Genomic DNA, 16,990 nt, shown 5'->3' on the forward strand with positions numbered 1-16,990 from the left:
TATTAAAAGATTAACGTAAGTGTTTAAAAGAAATAATTTTAATTGGTATTGTTCAAGTTTTTATTAATGTCTTTTAGAATTAACTTTGTTGATTTTCGTTGCAAAATACATGTTATTTATTTTATGTAAGGAAAAAAACATCATTCGGTTTTAATGCTTGTTTAACAGAAATATGATTTTTATGCTATTTATTCAAGATTTGTTAACTGTTCTTATCTGTACGATGTAATCCTTCTTGAACGCTACTTTGCATTCCAATTAAAATGATCATCCGTCTCACAATAATTTATTATTGGATTTCTTAAAATCTCATGTGTTTTGGTACAAGTAATTATCTTAATAAAAAATTAAATATATTTAAGTGTTATCAACCTTTATTTTATGGCTTATTATTACATTTCAATTTAAAAAGTACTTGTGTTGGTTATTGGAACATTTTTATATCTCCATCTATTTTCAGAAATAGGTACTTTTGAGTGCTGGCGTTTTCACTGCAAAACCAGTGATGATAGTCTTTTAGCTAGGTTGCAATTGTAAATTAATCGTTAGACAAAGCGGAAAAAGTCGCAGAAGTATATATTTATTCATGTAAAAGTGCAATACATCAAAATAATCTCGTGTGTAGCGGAAAAATGCATCTAGTTTCACTGTGTGTGTCGAAACGGATGGTGAGCGATGGCGAGAATACGGTGATAGATTTTTGGTGTTGAAAATTTGCCCTGTGTCATTGTCGATTTAGTTTTCAATAACGTCTGAGAAAGACAAAAACTGTTTTGTTTCGACTTTTGTGTATTACTACATTGAAAAATCATCTATTTTGAAGAATATTGTCGAGAAATTAAATTGTCATCGACTGACCGGCTGATATTACACGAGGCTTGTATGTATATGTTACTTCTGCCTACTGGTATTCGTGACACGCCTCAGAAAATAAAACTGATTTTGTGAATGGAATTGTTCTTTATTATTATTGTGTCATTTTGGTGATAAAGACGTTTTAAAATTACGTAACTGTTGTGGAATCTTGAAGTGTATAAAGAATGGCCTGAGTGTGAGCACTCTATTGCCGTCATGTGTGACGAAGGAATGTTTGTTTAGGCTGTAGTATTTTGTTGCGACTGTACTAGGAGTGCGCGTTCGTCTCGTCAATTGGACCGGATCATGACACTATCCGAATCAAAACAATCATCGCATTGATCGCACTCGATATTGTCATTTGGGACACTTTTATATAAGCAAAATGTCTTCGGGAACGTTTGTGGATAGAATTGATCCGTTCGCCAAGCGTTCGTTAAAGAAAAAAACCAAGAAATCGCAAGGTTCCTCCCGCTACCGCAACACGCAGGACGTGGAACTTCAGGCGCTGCCGCTTCTCAAAGGTGCGTAATTCACACTATCTCTGCCTCTTGCCCTCTTATCATTTTTATCTACATTGTTTATAAACGATATCATAATCAAAGATCATCTAAGACAATTAGAAGAATTATATTATTACAAAACCAATTAGATTTTCGTAAGATTCAACTGTCAATTACATTAATAGGTTATAGAGAACTTCTTGTGTGTTATGTAGTGCAGTTAAGGTTATTTAGTTAAATGTCTATGTAGATAGTAAACATATAAATGTAATGTCAGTTAGCTTTAATAATTATATGTTTGTGTAAACACAGTTGCATCCATGCACATATGCAGTCACAATGTGTTTTGAGTTTGAGTGAAAGATGAGGAAAATGTACAGTGCAATTATATGGTTCTAAAAAAAGTTTGTTTATGGTGCATATTAACTCAATAAATTAATAAATAGCTTGATTGGAATAATTGCAAAAAATTTGGTAGTTTTTCAACTATTTTTTTACAAACAAAAGTTAATTAGTGATCATTTTTATGAATAATATTTTTTTCTGTTATATAATTAAAATGTTTTCTAAAATTATTATTTTTTGAAGTATATATTTACTAACAACATTGAAATTCAATTCCAGATGTTCCAAATAGTGAGCAAGAGGAGCTGTTTATTCGTAAACTGCGGCAATGCTGTGTGGCATTTGACTTCATGGATCCTGTTGCTGATCTCAAGGGCAAGGAGATAAAACGTGCCACACTCAATGAGCTTGTAGAGTACATTACTGGTGGCCGTGGAGTGCTCACCGAGCCCGTCTATCCGGAGATTATTAAAATGGTAAGGTTTGAATTGTTTTTACTATGTTTTCTGCCACACCTATAAATTGTTATTAATTCCTTCAGTACAGAAGAATAAAAACAATAACAAAGAACTGCTTTAAGTAGCTAATTTAAGACAATCAACTATCTTCTTACTATTACATTTTGGATAGATGAAGTGAGACCTGTACTTGTATTTTATGTTAGTTCACGTTTTTAAAGTAATTGAAACTGCATTTCAATTCTGTAACTAGATGATTTGTTATTTGTTTTCTGTAAAAAGTATCAAACATTACAAGTTTTAAAAATATCTTTTTAAAACCTTTAAAAAGACTGTCATTGATAAGAAAATTTGAACATTTTTTTCATTATTTATTTAATGAAAATATGAACTAATAGGAATTAAAAAGCTATGTGTGAAGTCAACCAACCCGCGCTCGGCTGGCATGGATGACTATGGCCTAGTCCTTAGGGTTGACTCCGAGCCCCTTGGTGGGAATTATAGTGAGCTGGTGCTGATGGTGCTGCTGATGGCATTCTTACTTTCTTGATGTTGGCAGCAACTTATGGTCTCTTTTCCATATTAGAGTTTTTATCCAAAATATTTACCCACCACACCAGCATAGTGTAGCACAAGCTTTAAAAAAATTGGTATATAAGGTAGTGAAGTGTCATAGTGGTATTTGTGCAACTTGGTTACCAGTTACCAAGTCATAGCTATTTACCAACATACATTATGTATAAAGTCCATTTATGTAAAGTTGCCCTAGTCATGTGTCAACTCCTTTTTCGGCTTTTTTATTGAATGTAATTATTTTTTATTTAAAACATTGTTCTATTGAGTATTTAGGAAAAAATCTGTTATAATTAAAAATAGATTTTTGATTCTTATTACGTTTTTGAATGGTATATCAAAGAGAAATGAGCAGTACAAGATTAAATGTGACTTTTCCCTGCCAAAGTACCTTATAAAATATTTTTTGTGTTACAAAAAGAGGTAGTGACAATATATTTTTGTATAAGTATTTGGCTGTGGAAACTCGTTCTTTAACATGTTGATCGGCATTTATACTTAAGTTAGGTGATGCTGCTTTTAAATTTCACAGTAAACAGAGAATGTAATTTTCCTTACAATGTTTTTCTATATGTTTTTATGAGCCATAGTTACCTTTAGAATTATTAATTAAATTCTTTTGGGTAGATGATTGGAAAAATTAAACAAGGTACTCTCCAATAGGACAGATAGATTGGTGAAGTAATGTTTGAAAACTTGACTAGTTATTGACTTTATACTTATTTCATGTTAAGTTTTAAAGATTTGATGTGATGTCATCTTTTACTTGTTTGTTTTAATTGTTATTCTTAATAATTTCTAGGTCTATTTATACATATTGGTACAGCAAAATTATTCTATGTATATTTTTAAATTTCAGACAAATGTGAAAGTGTGAACAAATTACCCAACCTTTTTTTATGACATGAGCATATCAGTTTTGCATGTTAATTAAGACCCACATAGACATAAATAATAGAATAAAGCCTCCAGCTTTTAGATTTATTATTTACTGCAGTTGAGTCACACAGATAATGTATTTCTTTTCATAGTTTTAGTCTTAACTGTATTTCTAAACAAATTTTATTACAGTATTCTATATTGTCTTTGTTATTTCAGTATTCAGTATTATTGGGCTATAATTAAATTTTTAAATAATTATAAATGGGATTAGGCAAAGGGTGTGGCAAACAATAGCTAAACCATCAATCACACTTTTTATTGTAATTCTGATAAAGTTTAAAAGTTACAGCTTGAAATGTTTTTGTCTCTCCAACTTATGTAGTAGAAAATGCTGTCCCATTGGAATAGCGTCCCCCTCGTCTTTTTCGTCCACTTAAAAAAACGCTTACGACTTTCCATTCAACAATGTATAACCATTTTCAACCAAGGGTTAGGGTTTGAATGACTAAATATCATCTCAAAGTATAAGAGTAAACACAAAAACCAAACGGAATACAGTACTTTTGTGTTGATAGGGTCAGTCAAGTTGTACTTTTGTAAAAGTTTCTATAAAAGAAAATATTTTTTTAAAGGGGTACCACTGCCTTCTTGCAGAATCTAGGAAGATTTTTGTACACCACTCAAAGCGGTCGAAATTTGCGTTAACCTGTGTGTCAAAACATACACAATCAAATTGCGTTATCGCCTGTTAGCTTAAGACATGATAAAACAACAACCGTTAGCATTTACATTATTAGTACCATTTTAAACCAGCGATTTACCGCGATGTTCGGTAATATTTACTGTATATTTCATGATTAAAAAATGAACTACTTATCATTATACTTTTTCTTTCATTTGGTCATTGTTCCTGTTTTCGCGTGGATATGACATTGTAACTGTATCCACTGCAGTGTAATTTATATCAAATAACAACACATTCGTATAGGATTTCATAGCTTAGCGACTGTCGAAGAATTACATCGAAGTATACAAAAATCAATAAATTGAGACTTGGTGACCTTGAAACGTCCTTTCGATCTTATTGTTAACCTATGAAGATGTTACTGGACTGTCCCAGATATTTCATTTTTCTAGCAAATTCTTCCTGTCTTAGAGCGTATTAACGCCGCTATGGAATAATATTCACATCTTAATCAGAGACTATCGTAAATTAATTTCTATTCTAAATAATTATTGTGTTAACTCTGTAACGGGCGTGTTGTCATAACAGTTAAAATAGCATAACCAAATTAACAATACAAAAATAACAACAATACAATAATTTTTATTCTTAATCCATACAAATGTCTAATTGGATATATCACAATGTAATTCGATTCAAATAGATTTAAATACTGGATAAATCTTGTGTTATAAAATTAGATTTGATTCACATTTATCTGCTTCCAATTATGGAATTATTAGCGAAATTACCGCAACATCAAAATCGTGATTAATATAAATATGCCGTGATATCACAGCTTAAATAGAGCAAGGTTCTGTATATTATCTGTATTTTTGTATGTATTAAATAATTCAAAAAGTACTGAGTCGATTTCAATCATTCTTATACCATAAAAAGCTACGTTTTCACTGAGTATCATAGGCAATGTCTTGTTTTTAAATTTTATTCTCACGCGGACAAAGTTGCTAGCAACAATTAGTCTACTATAAACTATTAACAAAAACGTATTTTTTTTATATTGTTTGTCATAGATATCGGCCAACCTGTTCCGCACTCTGCCGCCGAGTGAAAATCCCGACTTCGACCCTGAAGAGGACGATCCGACTCTGGAGGCGTCGTGGCCGCATCTCCAGCTCGTCTACGAGTTCTTCCTGCGCTTCCTCGAGTCGACCGACTTTCAGCCCACCATCGGCAAGAAGGTTATTGACCAGAAATTTGTTTTGCAGGTAAAGTACATGACTTATGTTTATTTAGTTATAACATTTTCATGAATTATTTTAGTAAATATCAAGCTCTTCGTCACTGGTCGCCGACAGAATCTTTTGTTTAGGATTAGCTACCGCACAACTGAAAATTGTACATACGCTAATAATAATACCGTTTGAGTGAATATTTACTTAATATTGTATTACTAGTACATGCATATTAGTGTATAGTAATTAAATCAAAGCCTTTTTCCCACGTTAAAATTATTATATTAAGTCCTTAACATTGTATTTAATCCACCAACGTCTTGGTAGCTTCGGCCTTTTAAAATGAAAATTGCACGCTCTTTTTTGTCTAAAATAAAACTTCAATGAGTTTACTACACACGTTTTGTCAGAATCGTATTTTCTTTGATAAGCATAGGATATTGCGTCTTATTACTGATGCGGTCAAGGGTGATTATGGCTTAATGTGATGCATTATGTCAATACCATACATTCACTATATCGACACGAGCAATTCTTTGGATATTGTCATTCAATTGATTTCAATTATACTTTGAGTATTCACAGCTGTAACTGTCTCTGTGAATGATATAGATCTCAGGATATCTTACTTTTTTGTTCAATCCCATCCATTGAACTGGTTTTTTTTAAGGAAACTACTAATTATGACATGTTTTTGTTTATTTTATTTTTCAATTTTCTATCTCCATCTATCATTATTTAAGATTACCATCGAGATTGTTAACTTTAAACAATCAATTTTATCGTTCCACGGTAAGAAATAACTTTCGCATTTTTATTACAAGATAACTATAATAATAATCCGATAAGGTAATACTAGTACGGCGATAGTTGTCTACCCCACCGTTATGTCTGATGTTCAATAAACATTTTAAATTAGATAACCTTATTATCTATGTGTATTGGAATTTTAAAGCCTAAATAAAAATGTAAATCCGGCTGTATAGATTAAAATATTTTTTAGAAATTAATGTTTACGTATTGTTTTTTGTTTTTTGTAGCTTTTAGATTTATTCGACTCCGAGGATCCTCGTGAGCGCGACTTTCTGAAAACTGTCCTCCATCGCATTTACGGCAAGTTTTTGGGACTGCGAGCCTTCATACGGAAACAAATCAATAATATTTTCCTACGATTTGTATATGAAACTGAACATTTCAACGGCGTCGGAGAGCTCTTAGAAATATTGGGAAGGTTAGTATTCTTTTAGATTTTGAAATCTTTATTTTTTTAGTACTATATTTTGAACATCTGACGATTTTTTTTCTGGGAAATTTTGAGGGTGACAGTGCACTATGTTATGTGTTTATAGCAAAAATTCTAATGCATTGCTTAGTGTTTTGCTTTTAAAAACACTTGTAACACTTTATTGTCATAGATAGAATACCCGCGTCTGAACAAACTTCAACTTTTAGCGAAAAAAATGTAATTGATGAGTGTAATTTGTTATTGTTATGCGTCATATAGTAGTAACTTCCATTGTTGTATTACTACTACGACTACTTTTACGAACGAGATAACTTTCATGATTTATAATCATAGTTTATAATTACTTAACTTTTTTGGACCTATCTGATGTAATTAATTGTGGTGATTTGAATGGGATTAGTTTGTGAAGAAGTTTTAGTTGTGTGTCTCCTGTGGAGTTTGAGCCATAAATTGGATTGTGAGATCCAGAAAATCAGTTATTACAATACAAAGAATGCACTCCGTATAGTTGAGCATTTTTGCTCAAACTATTAGACAGTGTTGTAATAGAATAAAGGCATTTCGATGCGACTGTTCATACATTATTGCATTTTGGTCGCTGGGTAAATGAAACAAGAGTGATTTAAAAGACGCCTATATATGATGGCTAAATTAATAAGTTATTGTTATCTGAATAGAGCAAATAAAACAACTATGTATTTGTGATATCAGTCCACTTATGATAGTTGTGTTGTTCCAGCATAATCAACGGGTTCGCCCTGCCGCTGAAGAGCGAGCACAAGCAGTTCCTGGTGAAGGTGCTGCTGCCGCTGCACAAGGTGAAGTGCCTGTCGCTGTACCACGCACAGCTGGCCTACTGCGTGGTGCAGTTCCTGGAGAAGGACGCTACGCTCACTGAGCCCGTCGTGCGCGGACTGCTCAAGTTCTGGCCCAAGACCTGCTCCCAGAAAGAGGTTATTATTCTCTATACATTACTAGTTCCATAGTCACAGTTTTCGTATGACATTATATGTCTACCGCCAATGGGGATGTTTCCTAATGTTACAAATCAAAATAAAGTTATGTTTAATATTTTAAAGACAGCATTTTATAACCTATAATAACATTTAGAGACCTTGAATGTTTGTCTCAAATTAAATATAAATTAAAAACGCTGCAATATTTTTTACCCTCCATTACTCGATCTCAAACACCAATGACGTCACTTTCTTGCATATAACATGGCAGTGTGACCAACTTCAGTGAATGTCAGTGCATTTTGTAGTTATATTTTTTTCTAAATGATTGTAATAATTGAGTTTGCGTGTTTTATATTATGAGGACTCCATTATTGAGTGTTTTTATAATTACGACATAAGTTATGAGCAAAACATTTTATGAATATTACAAAAGAAAAATATATCAAAATTCATAAGAGTAGCTTATAGTACAATTTAATTTATACCTGGTCACACTGGTGTAGGACGCAGTCACTGTTTACACACAAACATAATCTTCCACGAGAAGCAACAAGTGTAATTAATACGTTAAAAGTATCACCTTCTGTTCATTTTTTCTCCATTACTAAAAACAACTTTAGACAACAAAGATTTACGAGTATCATCAATGGTTCTTTCAAATTGACAGTGACAGGCCGTGACGCGAGGTTCGTATGCAAAGAAGTGACGTCATGGGACGTTTTGGGGGGAAATGAAAGAGTTGTTTTTATTTATGTGTTTTTTTATTGAAATAATGAGTATTATATTTTATACTATTTTTTTTCGTGTTCATACATGGTTTATCTACAAAATAAAGGCTATTCCAAAAATTAGGAAACATCCCCATTATCTGAAGAAAAAGTGATCAGTGATCTTCATCTGAATCAATATAATTGAAGTATGTGATGAAATTCTGCTATGCTCGTTGATCCTATAAAAAGAGGAAATGGACAACGGGAAAATGTTTAGTACTCTGTTCCTGGCATATACAGCCATTTTACTGATATTTTGCCTGTCAGATACATGTACTCAATTTGTTTTTTTGTAATTAACATTAACATTCTAAATAAAATAGATTTTTTTGTCATAGAACTGATCTTTAGTAATTTTTTTATTTGCAGGTTATGTTCTTGGGAGAAATAGAAGAGGTATTGGATGTGATTGAGCCAGCTCAGTTTGCCAAAATACAAGAGCCATTATTTAGACAAATTGCAAAATGCGTTTCCAGTCCACATTTTCAGGTACGTAATTCCATTACTTTGAGGAAAAAAAATAACTAATTGAACAAAGTAACAAGCAAAGGTATTATAAATGTATCGTGTTGGTGTTGCAGGTGGCAGAGCGGGCTCTGTACTTCTGGAACAACGAGTACATTCTGTCGCTGATGGAGGAGAACAACCAGGTGATAATGCCGATCATGTTCCCGGCGCTGTACCGCATCAGCAAGGAGCACTGGAACCAGACGATCGTGGCGCTCGTCTACAATGTGCTCAAGACCTTCATGGAGATGAACTCCAAGCTGTTTGACGAGCTCACGGCTAGCTACAAAGCTGAACGGCAAAAGTTAGTTTATTTCTTATACATAGCAAAATCTATTAAGTTGATCACGTTTAGTAATGTAAATTGTATGTTATTTCCTAGAATTCGGTTCTATATAAATTTTGTCATAAAATTTGTCCTTTCCGCCTTTAGTTATAAATTGCGCGACCTTGAATATTCATGTGTACTGTTGATAAGAATTGTGTATGATTTTAGTTCAACAATTTCTTATTTAATTGGAAATAAGAAATTATCATTACACATATCACTGGCTGGCAATGTGATTTATTGTTGAGGGATTTTTATTGAAGTTTCCGCACGTGAAATGCAAACGAACTCGACTATATTGAGATGTATTTGTTTTAGAGAGAAGAAGCGCGAGAAGGAGCGCGACGAGCTGTGGAAGAAGCTGGGCGAGCTGGAGATCAGCAGCAAGCGGCAGGCGACGAGCGCGGGGGGCGCGACGGGCGCGGTGGGTGCGGGGGGCGCGACCGCCAAGTGATGCCGCGGGCCGGCCCGCCCCGCGCCCCGCGCCGCGCCGCGCGACACAACGCCCCCCACACTTTACGGTTACACGATCCATTCGTATTGTCTATTCAATTACAATTTTTGTTAACGACGTGATTAATTTTTTTACACCATTCGATTATTCGTTCGTTCGGGTATTGGGTTGCCACCCGACAATGTATTTGCATTTTTGTGCATATGAAGTAAAAAAGATTCTGTACTAGTTGGAATTTTTTTTGATGGGAATTTATAATAGGGATGATCGAAATCGACGCTCGTCGAATGCAAACTATTAACGTTGGTCGACATCAGTGTTCTTGTACATATTGCTAGATTTAAATAAAACCACTAAACTCTAAAAAAATGGTATTCGAATAATCTGTTTTATTATAGTTATTGTTGCTTTGGTTAGTGGCGTCGATAGCGATGCGGTCCCCGACGACGTTACCGCGCCGTTACCGCGACGTTCCCGCGACGTGGACGCTTCTCGTTCAACATCGACGGTCATCCTTAATCTATAAGAAAGCAATAAATAGTACCGATGCTGGCGAGTCGCCGACGTCAGTGCAGGGCGTAACGTGGCCGGTTATATTTATTCTAAACATTATAGTATTGAGAGAAATATATTAAAGATGATGCTATATTTTTAATTTTATACCCTTCTTTATACTAGATATTTATGTGGTACGGTAGGATGGAGGGATACAGATCGATGTAAAATTTTCTCGCTATTGATAATTTAGGGTTAAAATTGTTAGGGAAATTAATGATAGACTTGCATTTTGTGTCGCCTTTTCCGACGTGTCCACCTCACGAGGGAAACATTTAGGTTGCTGAAGGGTGGCAACCCTCGTCTGTTGTCCGTCGGTCGGTTCGCCAGCGAGCCCTCCGCTCTCCGCCCTCCGCCCTCCGCCCTCCGCCCTCCGCTATGCGACAAGTTCCCGCCCCGAGAGCACTGTCATCACTGTACTAGAGTTAGCAGGCCAGCGTACTACCGATGTGCAGAATACACGACACACCACAAACATGTACAACTATACATTGAGTTAATATAAGATGGTCGATTCTGGTTAACAATATTTTAGATTAACCACTATCATATTCTAATTCAATTTATCAATCAGAAATATCACATACATTTTGTAAGTTATATTTTTTAAAATTCTATTGAAACCTATGCTTATGCATGTTTGCAAGTTATTCCACCTTCGTTATGAATGTGTCATATTCTTACATCGTTGGTACGTGAGCATATTATTTTAGATATTTTCCAACATTGTTAAAATTGTTTAAATAAGTTGAAAAAGTTGTATGTAATTATAATTAACGTATGTTCGTATGTATTGCATGCTGAAACACCGATATTTGTAATAATCGGGCACCCAGCTTTCGTCGGAATATAATTGTACAAAAAAAAACAAAGATAGGTAAATTACAATATACGATATGTTAGTGCGAGGTCCCGGTTGAGGCAGGGGTCCGTTCCGGGGCCCGGGTAGATTGTTCTATGTGAAATTTTCATTTATAAATTAGATGCTGAAATAAAAAACTGTAATTCGGTCGTACTATCAACATTCTGTATAGTGACATAGTGTAAATAGGCATTTATTTATTATAAATTAATAGCGGGCGATTATTTTGATACACGGGTGCGACAGTGCGCGGGCGCGGCGGGAGGGGCTGGAGGGGCGCGAGCGATATAACAGCCGCGCGGCTCACTCGGCTCATACGGCCCACACGGCTCGGTGGTAACGTTCATTCGATCACATTGGAGTAGAACAATGCTAAAGGTAGTTATAATAATTTGTAAGGGAATAGTCATTAATTTGTATGATATTACTGTAGCCATTAATTTTCTATGATCACCGGCGGAGCGTCGCCGAGCGCCGCCGTCGGCGCCGCCGCGATGTATGTATGTACACTATGGAGATGTTTGTTATGTATAATGTATTAACTTGCAAAAATTAAATATATGATCTTATAAATAAATTACTATTATAGAACACAGTATGGAAATAAAAAAGTTGATTCACATTAATTGTTTGTGTGTAAGAGTAGGCGCCCCGCGACGGCCTCGCTCGCCCCGTCCCGCGCTGTCCGGCGCTGTCCCCGCGCTGTCCCCGCCATATTCTAGCTGCGCATTCGAAATACACGACAACTTTAACATTCATTTAGTTTTTCATTTCCTCTCGTGGCCCAGAACCGATCGCCATCGAAATCTTCCACGCTTAGGTAGTACTAATATTTACGATTATATATTTTATTTTACTAAAAGGATGTTAACCTTTTAATTTGTATTACTAATATGTTGTAACGTGTCTGTACTTTGATAGAAGGGATTCAGCTGAAATTTTGATAACACTTGTAACACGAATCTGTATAAAACAATAAAAAAACCAAATGCATGTTTATGAGTAACATAATTTGACTTATTGTTGTTCGAATGGCCTTCTATTTTGGTTTGCTTTGTACCTACGATGTTGCGGTGGTCGCATTGCGTGTCGCCCACTTGGTACGTTGAACTTGTTGGGTCGATATCGTCGACCGGTCATAATCAAGTTCAAGTTTGGCGCATCGCCATGACTACAAAGTGCAAACATAAGGTGATACCACACCCTTTGTCTAGTGTTCAAAGTGTTCAGTCTATACCCGAGCTGTACGAAGCACGGTAAGTGTCTAATAAATGAATATTGAATAAATTACTTGAATATTCGAAGTTTGATATAAAAGATGAGAGTACACGGTACGCGAGCTTATATAGAACCGACGCCTGTACCCAAAATGCCAGCAGGCCTCGTTGAGCTGATGGAAGGTTTATCGAGGGAGGTGTTAAAGAATAATCCGACTGAAGTATATAAGTTTTGTGCACAGCACATGAGGAATTTGCTGGTACTGAGAGATGGTAAACGTAAGTTTAACCTTTTTTACCATTACGAATGTTTTAACATTTTTTTTTAATATTTGCTCACAGTAGTCATTAGAATATAAATAACAATAAACTTATCAGTACAATGTTAAATTATAATTAAAAAAATGACGTAGCGCTAAATCTTAAATGATTTATGGTCCAACCTTACGTTAAAATTTTATTTTAGAGTGGCGGTTAATTGCCACATCGATAGTTTAGAATTTTAAAAAAGCATTGTGTGACATTGATAAAAAAGACCCGATTTTAATTTAGAAACAATTTTTAGCACCGGAAAAATATTTGACTTTGGAACAAAAGATAAATAAAGCAAATAACATTATAAAACGAAGAGCAAATGAAAGACGTCGAAACTTTGATAATAATATGCAATTACACGTAGACCAAGATATAATAGAACAGTCATTCGGTAACGATGTTGAGATCGCTTCTATTGTTTTAAATGCGGATAATATGAATACATCTACAGCAGATTCGAAATCGCGCGAAGAAAATGTAGATACTACAAAGTATAATATTGAAGACATTCATCTAGATATTGAGAGAAGTATCAAAGACATTAGACATAATACTACGGATGATAGCGTAGGTAACGATAACACCGAAACCAAAAACGATCTTCATACAAAAGATAATACTTCTGATACATATGCAGATTCCCAGAATCAAGGGAATAGCACTGGTTTTGATAAAGACGACAAAACAAACACTGAGCCAGCTATTAATGACGATAACAAGAAAGTAGTTCAAGAATTAGATATCAATATCGAGAATGAAATAAATCCGATTATTGTTACTGCTAATATTGAAATTAACGACCAACCCAATGTAGAAGTGTGTGAAATAATCGCAGAAGAATATGATGTCAAGGAAGAAAAAGAAATTAAACTAAACGAGGATCCGCAAGGTAAATCGGAAGAAGCTGACCAAAACAATATTCAGAATATACAAGGAACTAATGAACAGAATCTTACTGTTGATGGTGACAACATAAAAGAGAATATTGTCATATCTCCCCTTGACAGTCTAAAAGATAGTATTGCAAACAATGAAACCGAAAATTATGATATTAAAGCTAATTTACATGTAAAGTATGCAGCCGTTGAAGATATCAAGGATGCTGAAAAAAATGATAGTACTAATATCTTAACAGAAGTACGTGTCACAGATTCGCCTGCTAAAGATGTTAACATCGCTGTTTTAGAAAAGAGAGATGATACGAATAAAGAAACTGTTGAAGTTATTGAAAAGCCGCAAAATCAAACAAATACAACAGAAACAATTGAAAAAGACATTGAAATCAATAACTCTAACAACACTACAGAAAATAATGCTACAGCTAAAATTATAACTGAGAATGATGTTTCTGAAAATGAGAATCAAGAAAAGGACATTAATACACTAATAAAAGAAGAATCTAACATTAATAAAATATTGAACGAACAAAAAGATAGTGACATAGTTATAAATATTCAAAGCGAACAGCAGGATAAAGATAATAAAAATGATGCCAACAGTAATGATGATAGTTCTCAACTTTCCATGAAAGAGTTTGACGACATCGAATCGAACAATAGTAATGAGCCCGAAACAGATAAATTAAAAAATCCTAAGACTATGGATTTGGAAACTGCTGCTATAACAATTCAAAAAGTATTTCGTAATTTTCTTTTTAGAAGTAAAACGTCTAGTTTAGAAGAACCAACAAACACTGAGTTTAATATGTTTGGACGCGAACCCTCAAAGGTATGTTTCATTGAGTACATTCTTTAGTATAATATTGAAATACCTGTGGCAATAGTAAATCTAAGTTCAAAGCTATGTAATAGATATAAATATGTTAAAATATTTTTTAAACTTAAGACAAACATTTCAGGATGAAAATAGTTTTACGATTCAGAATCAAAATAAAGACAGACGAGTTATGGGTATAAGTAGGATGGATACTGTCTTACAAACGGTTAACGAAGAAAAATCTCTGTCTTTATCAACTGACGACTCATCTACAATATCAAGCGCTGCTACTGTCATTCAAGCTCACATTAGAGGCTTTCTTTGTAGAAATAGATTGAATCGCAATAAAATGACTTCAAGCGCATCGCTAAACACATCTAAAGACTCTTCCCCTGTGTCTTCTGAAGCCGATCCAGACCTCCTTAAAAATAAAACCGTCTTAAATATTCACATTGTCCCTGAAGGTGGTCAATTCGTAAGCAGGGATGAAAGTATATTAACTTCAATGGAATTGTCTCTTGATGGTAGTCCACCGACATCTGCAAAGTTGCATCCATTGGGCTATGATAAAAGTGAACGTAGAAAGCAATTGAAACGGGAGGACGCAATACAATCAATTTCTCCACCCAGCAACAATAGCAGATTAAGTGAAGAGCAGGACTCTGTCAAAGAAGTGATTGTTGATGAGGTTGAAGTTGGCAAAGTAGAAAAGATTAATTCCGAAATTTTTGTTAAGTCTGAACATGTTAGTGACAAGCAGGAGCAAGTAAAGGATGTGCTTAATAGTAATGATAAAATAGAGACGGTAAATAATGTGGTTGAAATGGAACCTGCAGATTCTCAAATAACTGTTTCTAATGATGATATTTTCCCAAACAATGGTATAAAGAAAAACTCTTCAGAGGAAAAACTGAAGGATAATAAAGTCAGTGAAGAGCATGAGTTAGTTAACGAAAGTTCTATTGAAGAAGACAAAATCGTAATAGAGAAAGGTAATTGTGATAATGTCCCAGCTGATTCTCATGAAAATATTCCTATCCATAATGATGGTGAAATTGTGAAGGACGAAAATGAAGCAGAACAGAAGCTCGCAAAAGAAGTGCTTATTGGAAAAGAAGAAACTGGACAAAATCTTGAGCCAGAACAGAGAGTTGATTCTCAAAAACATGATGTAGATCTAAAAGAAAATGCAGAGGACAAAGTTGTGACGGAAATATCAACTGACGAATTAGACGTGGTAACTCCCTTTACACCAACTGAAGAAAACCTTAATGATTCTGAAAAACAAAGGTTGCTACATTCCGGTGAGTTCCACGATGTAGTTCTACCGACGAAGGTGTCCCGCAATGACACGTCAGTCGTCAGTGGTGAGTGAAGACAACTATTATCAGGTGATAAACCATTTCGTTCTACTGAAGCCAACGCATGAGCGCTAAGTATTTAGGTAGTTTGTACTTCCCTTTAATTTTGAGGCTTCTCAATGCTACGTAAAAAATAGTTCTATTTAAAATAACTAGCATTTCTAGCACAAGTAGAGCAAGTTGTAATATGGAACATTTATTAGTAAAAGTTTAATTTGACTGTAAAAATATTTATTTTCTTAATTTCTAACTAGTAGACACGTAAATAAGATACTGCATAGTCGGGAATGTAGAAATCATTTATTTAACAAAAAGGTTTTAGTAGTTAATAATAAATATTTGAATTTGTATTTTGAAAACACTTTTGTAGTTTCGTGCAACGTAGTGTGAATATTGTGGAAAAATTGGAATAACGCTTAGTCCAAGTTTTAATAGTATAAAATTGATGAGCGTTTGCAATATATGATCGTTTTGTTAAATGAATATACACAAGTTTTTTTTATTATTACGAAAAGTTATAGTAAATTTATATAGCTTGAAAATATAAACCTAATATGTATTAAAATTGTTTACCATAACATAAAATTTTCATTTTCAGATTTTCACAACGTCCTGGTGTACTTTTTAGTCTGGAATAATTAACAAAATGATTAAATAAACAGCTGAGATTTTAAGTTGCAGATTTTATATTTTTATTCCTTGTTATTAATAATAACCATTAAAGTGGTTTACTTTATAATTGTGATTGTGAGTTGAATTGAAAATGTATGTATACCTTATAGATGAAGACCATAAAATAGCTAGTGATTTAGATATGTCGATTTCGTTAAATTTTATACAACGGTGGAACCAGGATTTGCGCCTTTGAAGGTAGACCTTAAAAAATCTCTAAAGTGACGGTGATTTATTACGCGTATAAAAATGACGAATCTATATAAAAACAGCATTTTTCCTTGAATGTGCGATGTCTCCTTTCGAATAAATCTTATTTAATACGAGATAGGTATTGCAATAAATGAATAATTATCAAAAAATCTAGCATCCAAATATATTTTTTATTAAATGTTGTATTTACACAATAGTGCGCATTAAAGGGATAATCAGCATTGAAACACGAACCTGCTTCCAGTGACAGATGGACTTCTCAGTGGCAGATTCTACCAA

At 34.1% G+C, this 16,990-nt stretch overlaps 2 protein-coding genes across 3 annotated transcripts; both read left to right on the plus strand.

The window, feature by feature from the left end:
- Positions 1–414: 414 nt before the first annotated feature.
- LOC106101084 (serine/threonine-protein phosphatase 2A 56 kDa regulatory subunit epsilon isoform) lies at positions 415–12,223 on the plus strand. The gene is made up of 8 exons (XM_013280189.1): positions 415–1,379; positions 1,983–2,179; positions 5,375–5,569; positions 6,577–6,767; positions 7,522–7,735; positions 8,881–9,000; positions 9,093–9,322; positions 9,665–12,223. Exons 1-8 carry the CDS (start codon positions 1,241–1,243, stop codon positions 9,798–9,800), a joined length of 1,422 nt encoding a protein of 473 aa, XP_013135643.1. The 5' UTR covers positions 415–1,240; the 3' UTR covers positions 9,801–12,223.
- A 74-nt stretch (positions 12,224–12,297) lies between these two features.
- LOC106101082 (probable serine/threonine-protein kinase DDB_G0282963) lies at positions 12,298–16,564 on the plus strand. 2 transcript variants are annotated; one of them, XM_013280187.1, is made up of 4 exons: positions 12,298–12,713; positions 13,000–14,477; positions 14,608–15,856; positions 16,425–16,564. In XM_013280187.1, the coding sequence occupies exons 1-3, from the start codon at positions 12,536–12,538 to the stop codon at positions 15,838–15,840; spliced, it is 2,889 nt and encodes a 962-aa protein (XP_013135641.1). In that variant the 5' UTR covers positions 12,298–12,535; the 3' UTR covers positions 15,841–15,856; positions 16,425–16,564. The 2 variants fall into 2 exon arrangements, with proteins under 2 accessions (XP_013135641.1, XP_013135640.1); XM_013280186.1 differs by having other exon boundaries at positions 14,608–15,832; positions 16,425–16,500.
- Positions 16,565–16,990: the final 426 nt, after the last annotated feature.

The sequence above is a fragment of the Papilio polytes genome, unplaced genomic scaffold (assembly GCF_000836215.1).
Source record: "Papilio polytes unplaced genomic scaffold, Ppol_1.0 DF824024.1, whole genome shotgun sequence".
Taxonomy (NCBI): domain Eukaryota; kingdom Metazoa; phylum Arthropoda; class Insecta; order Lepidoptera; family Papilionidae; genus Papilio; species Papilio polytes.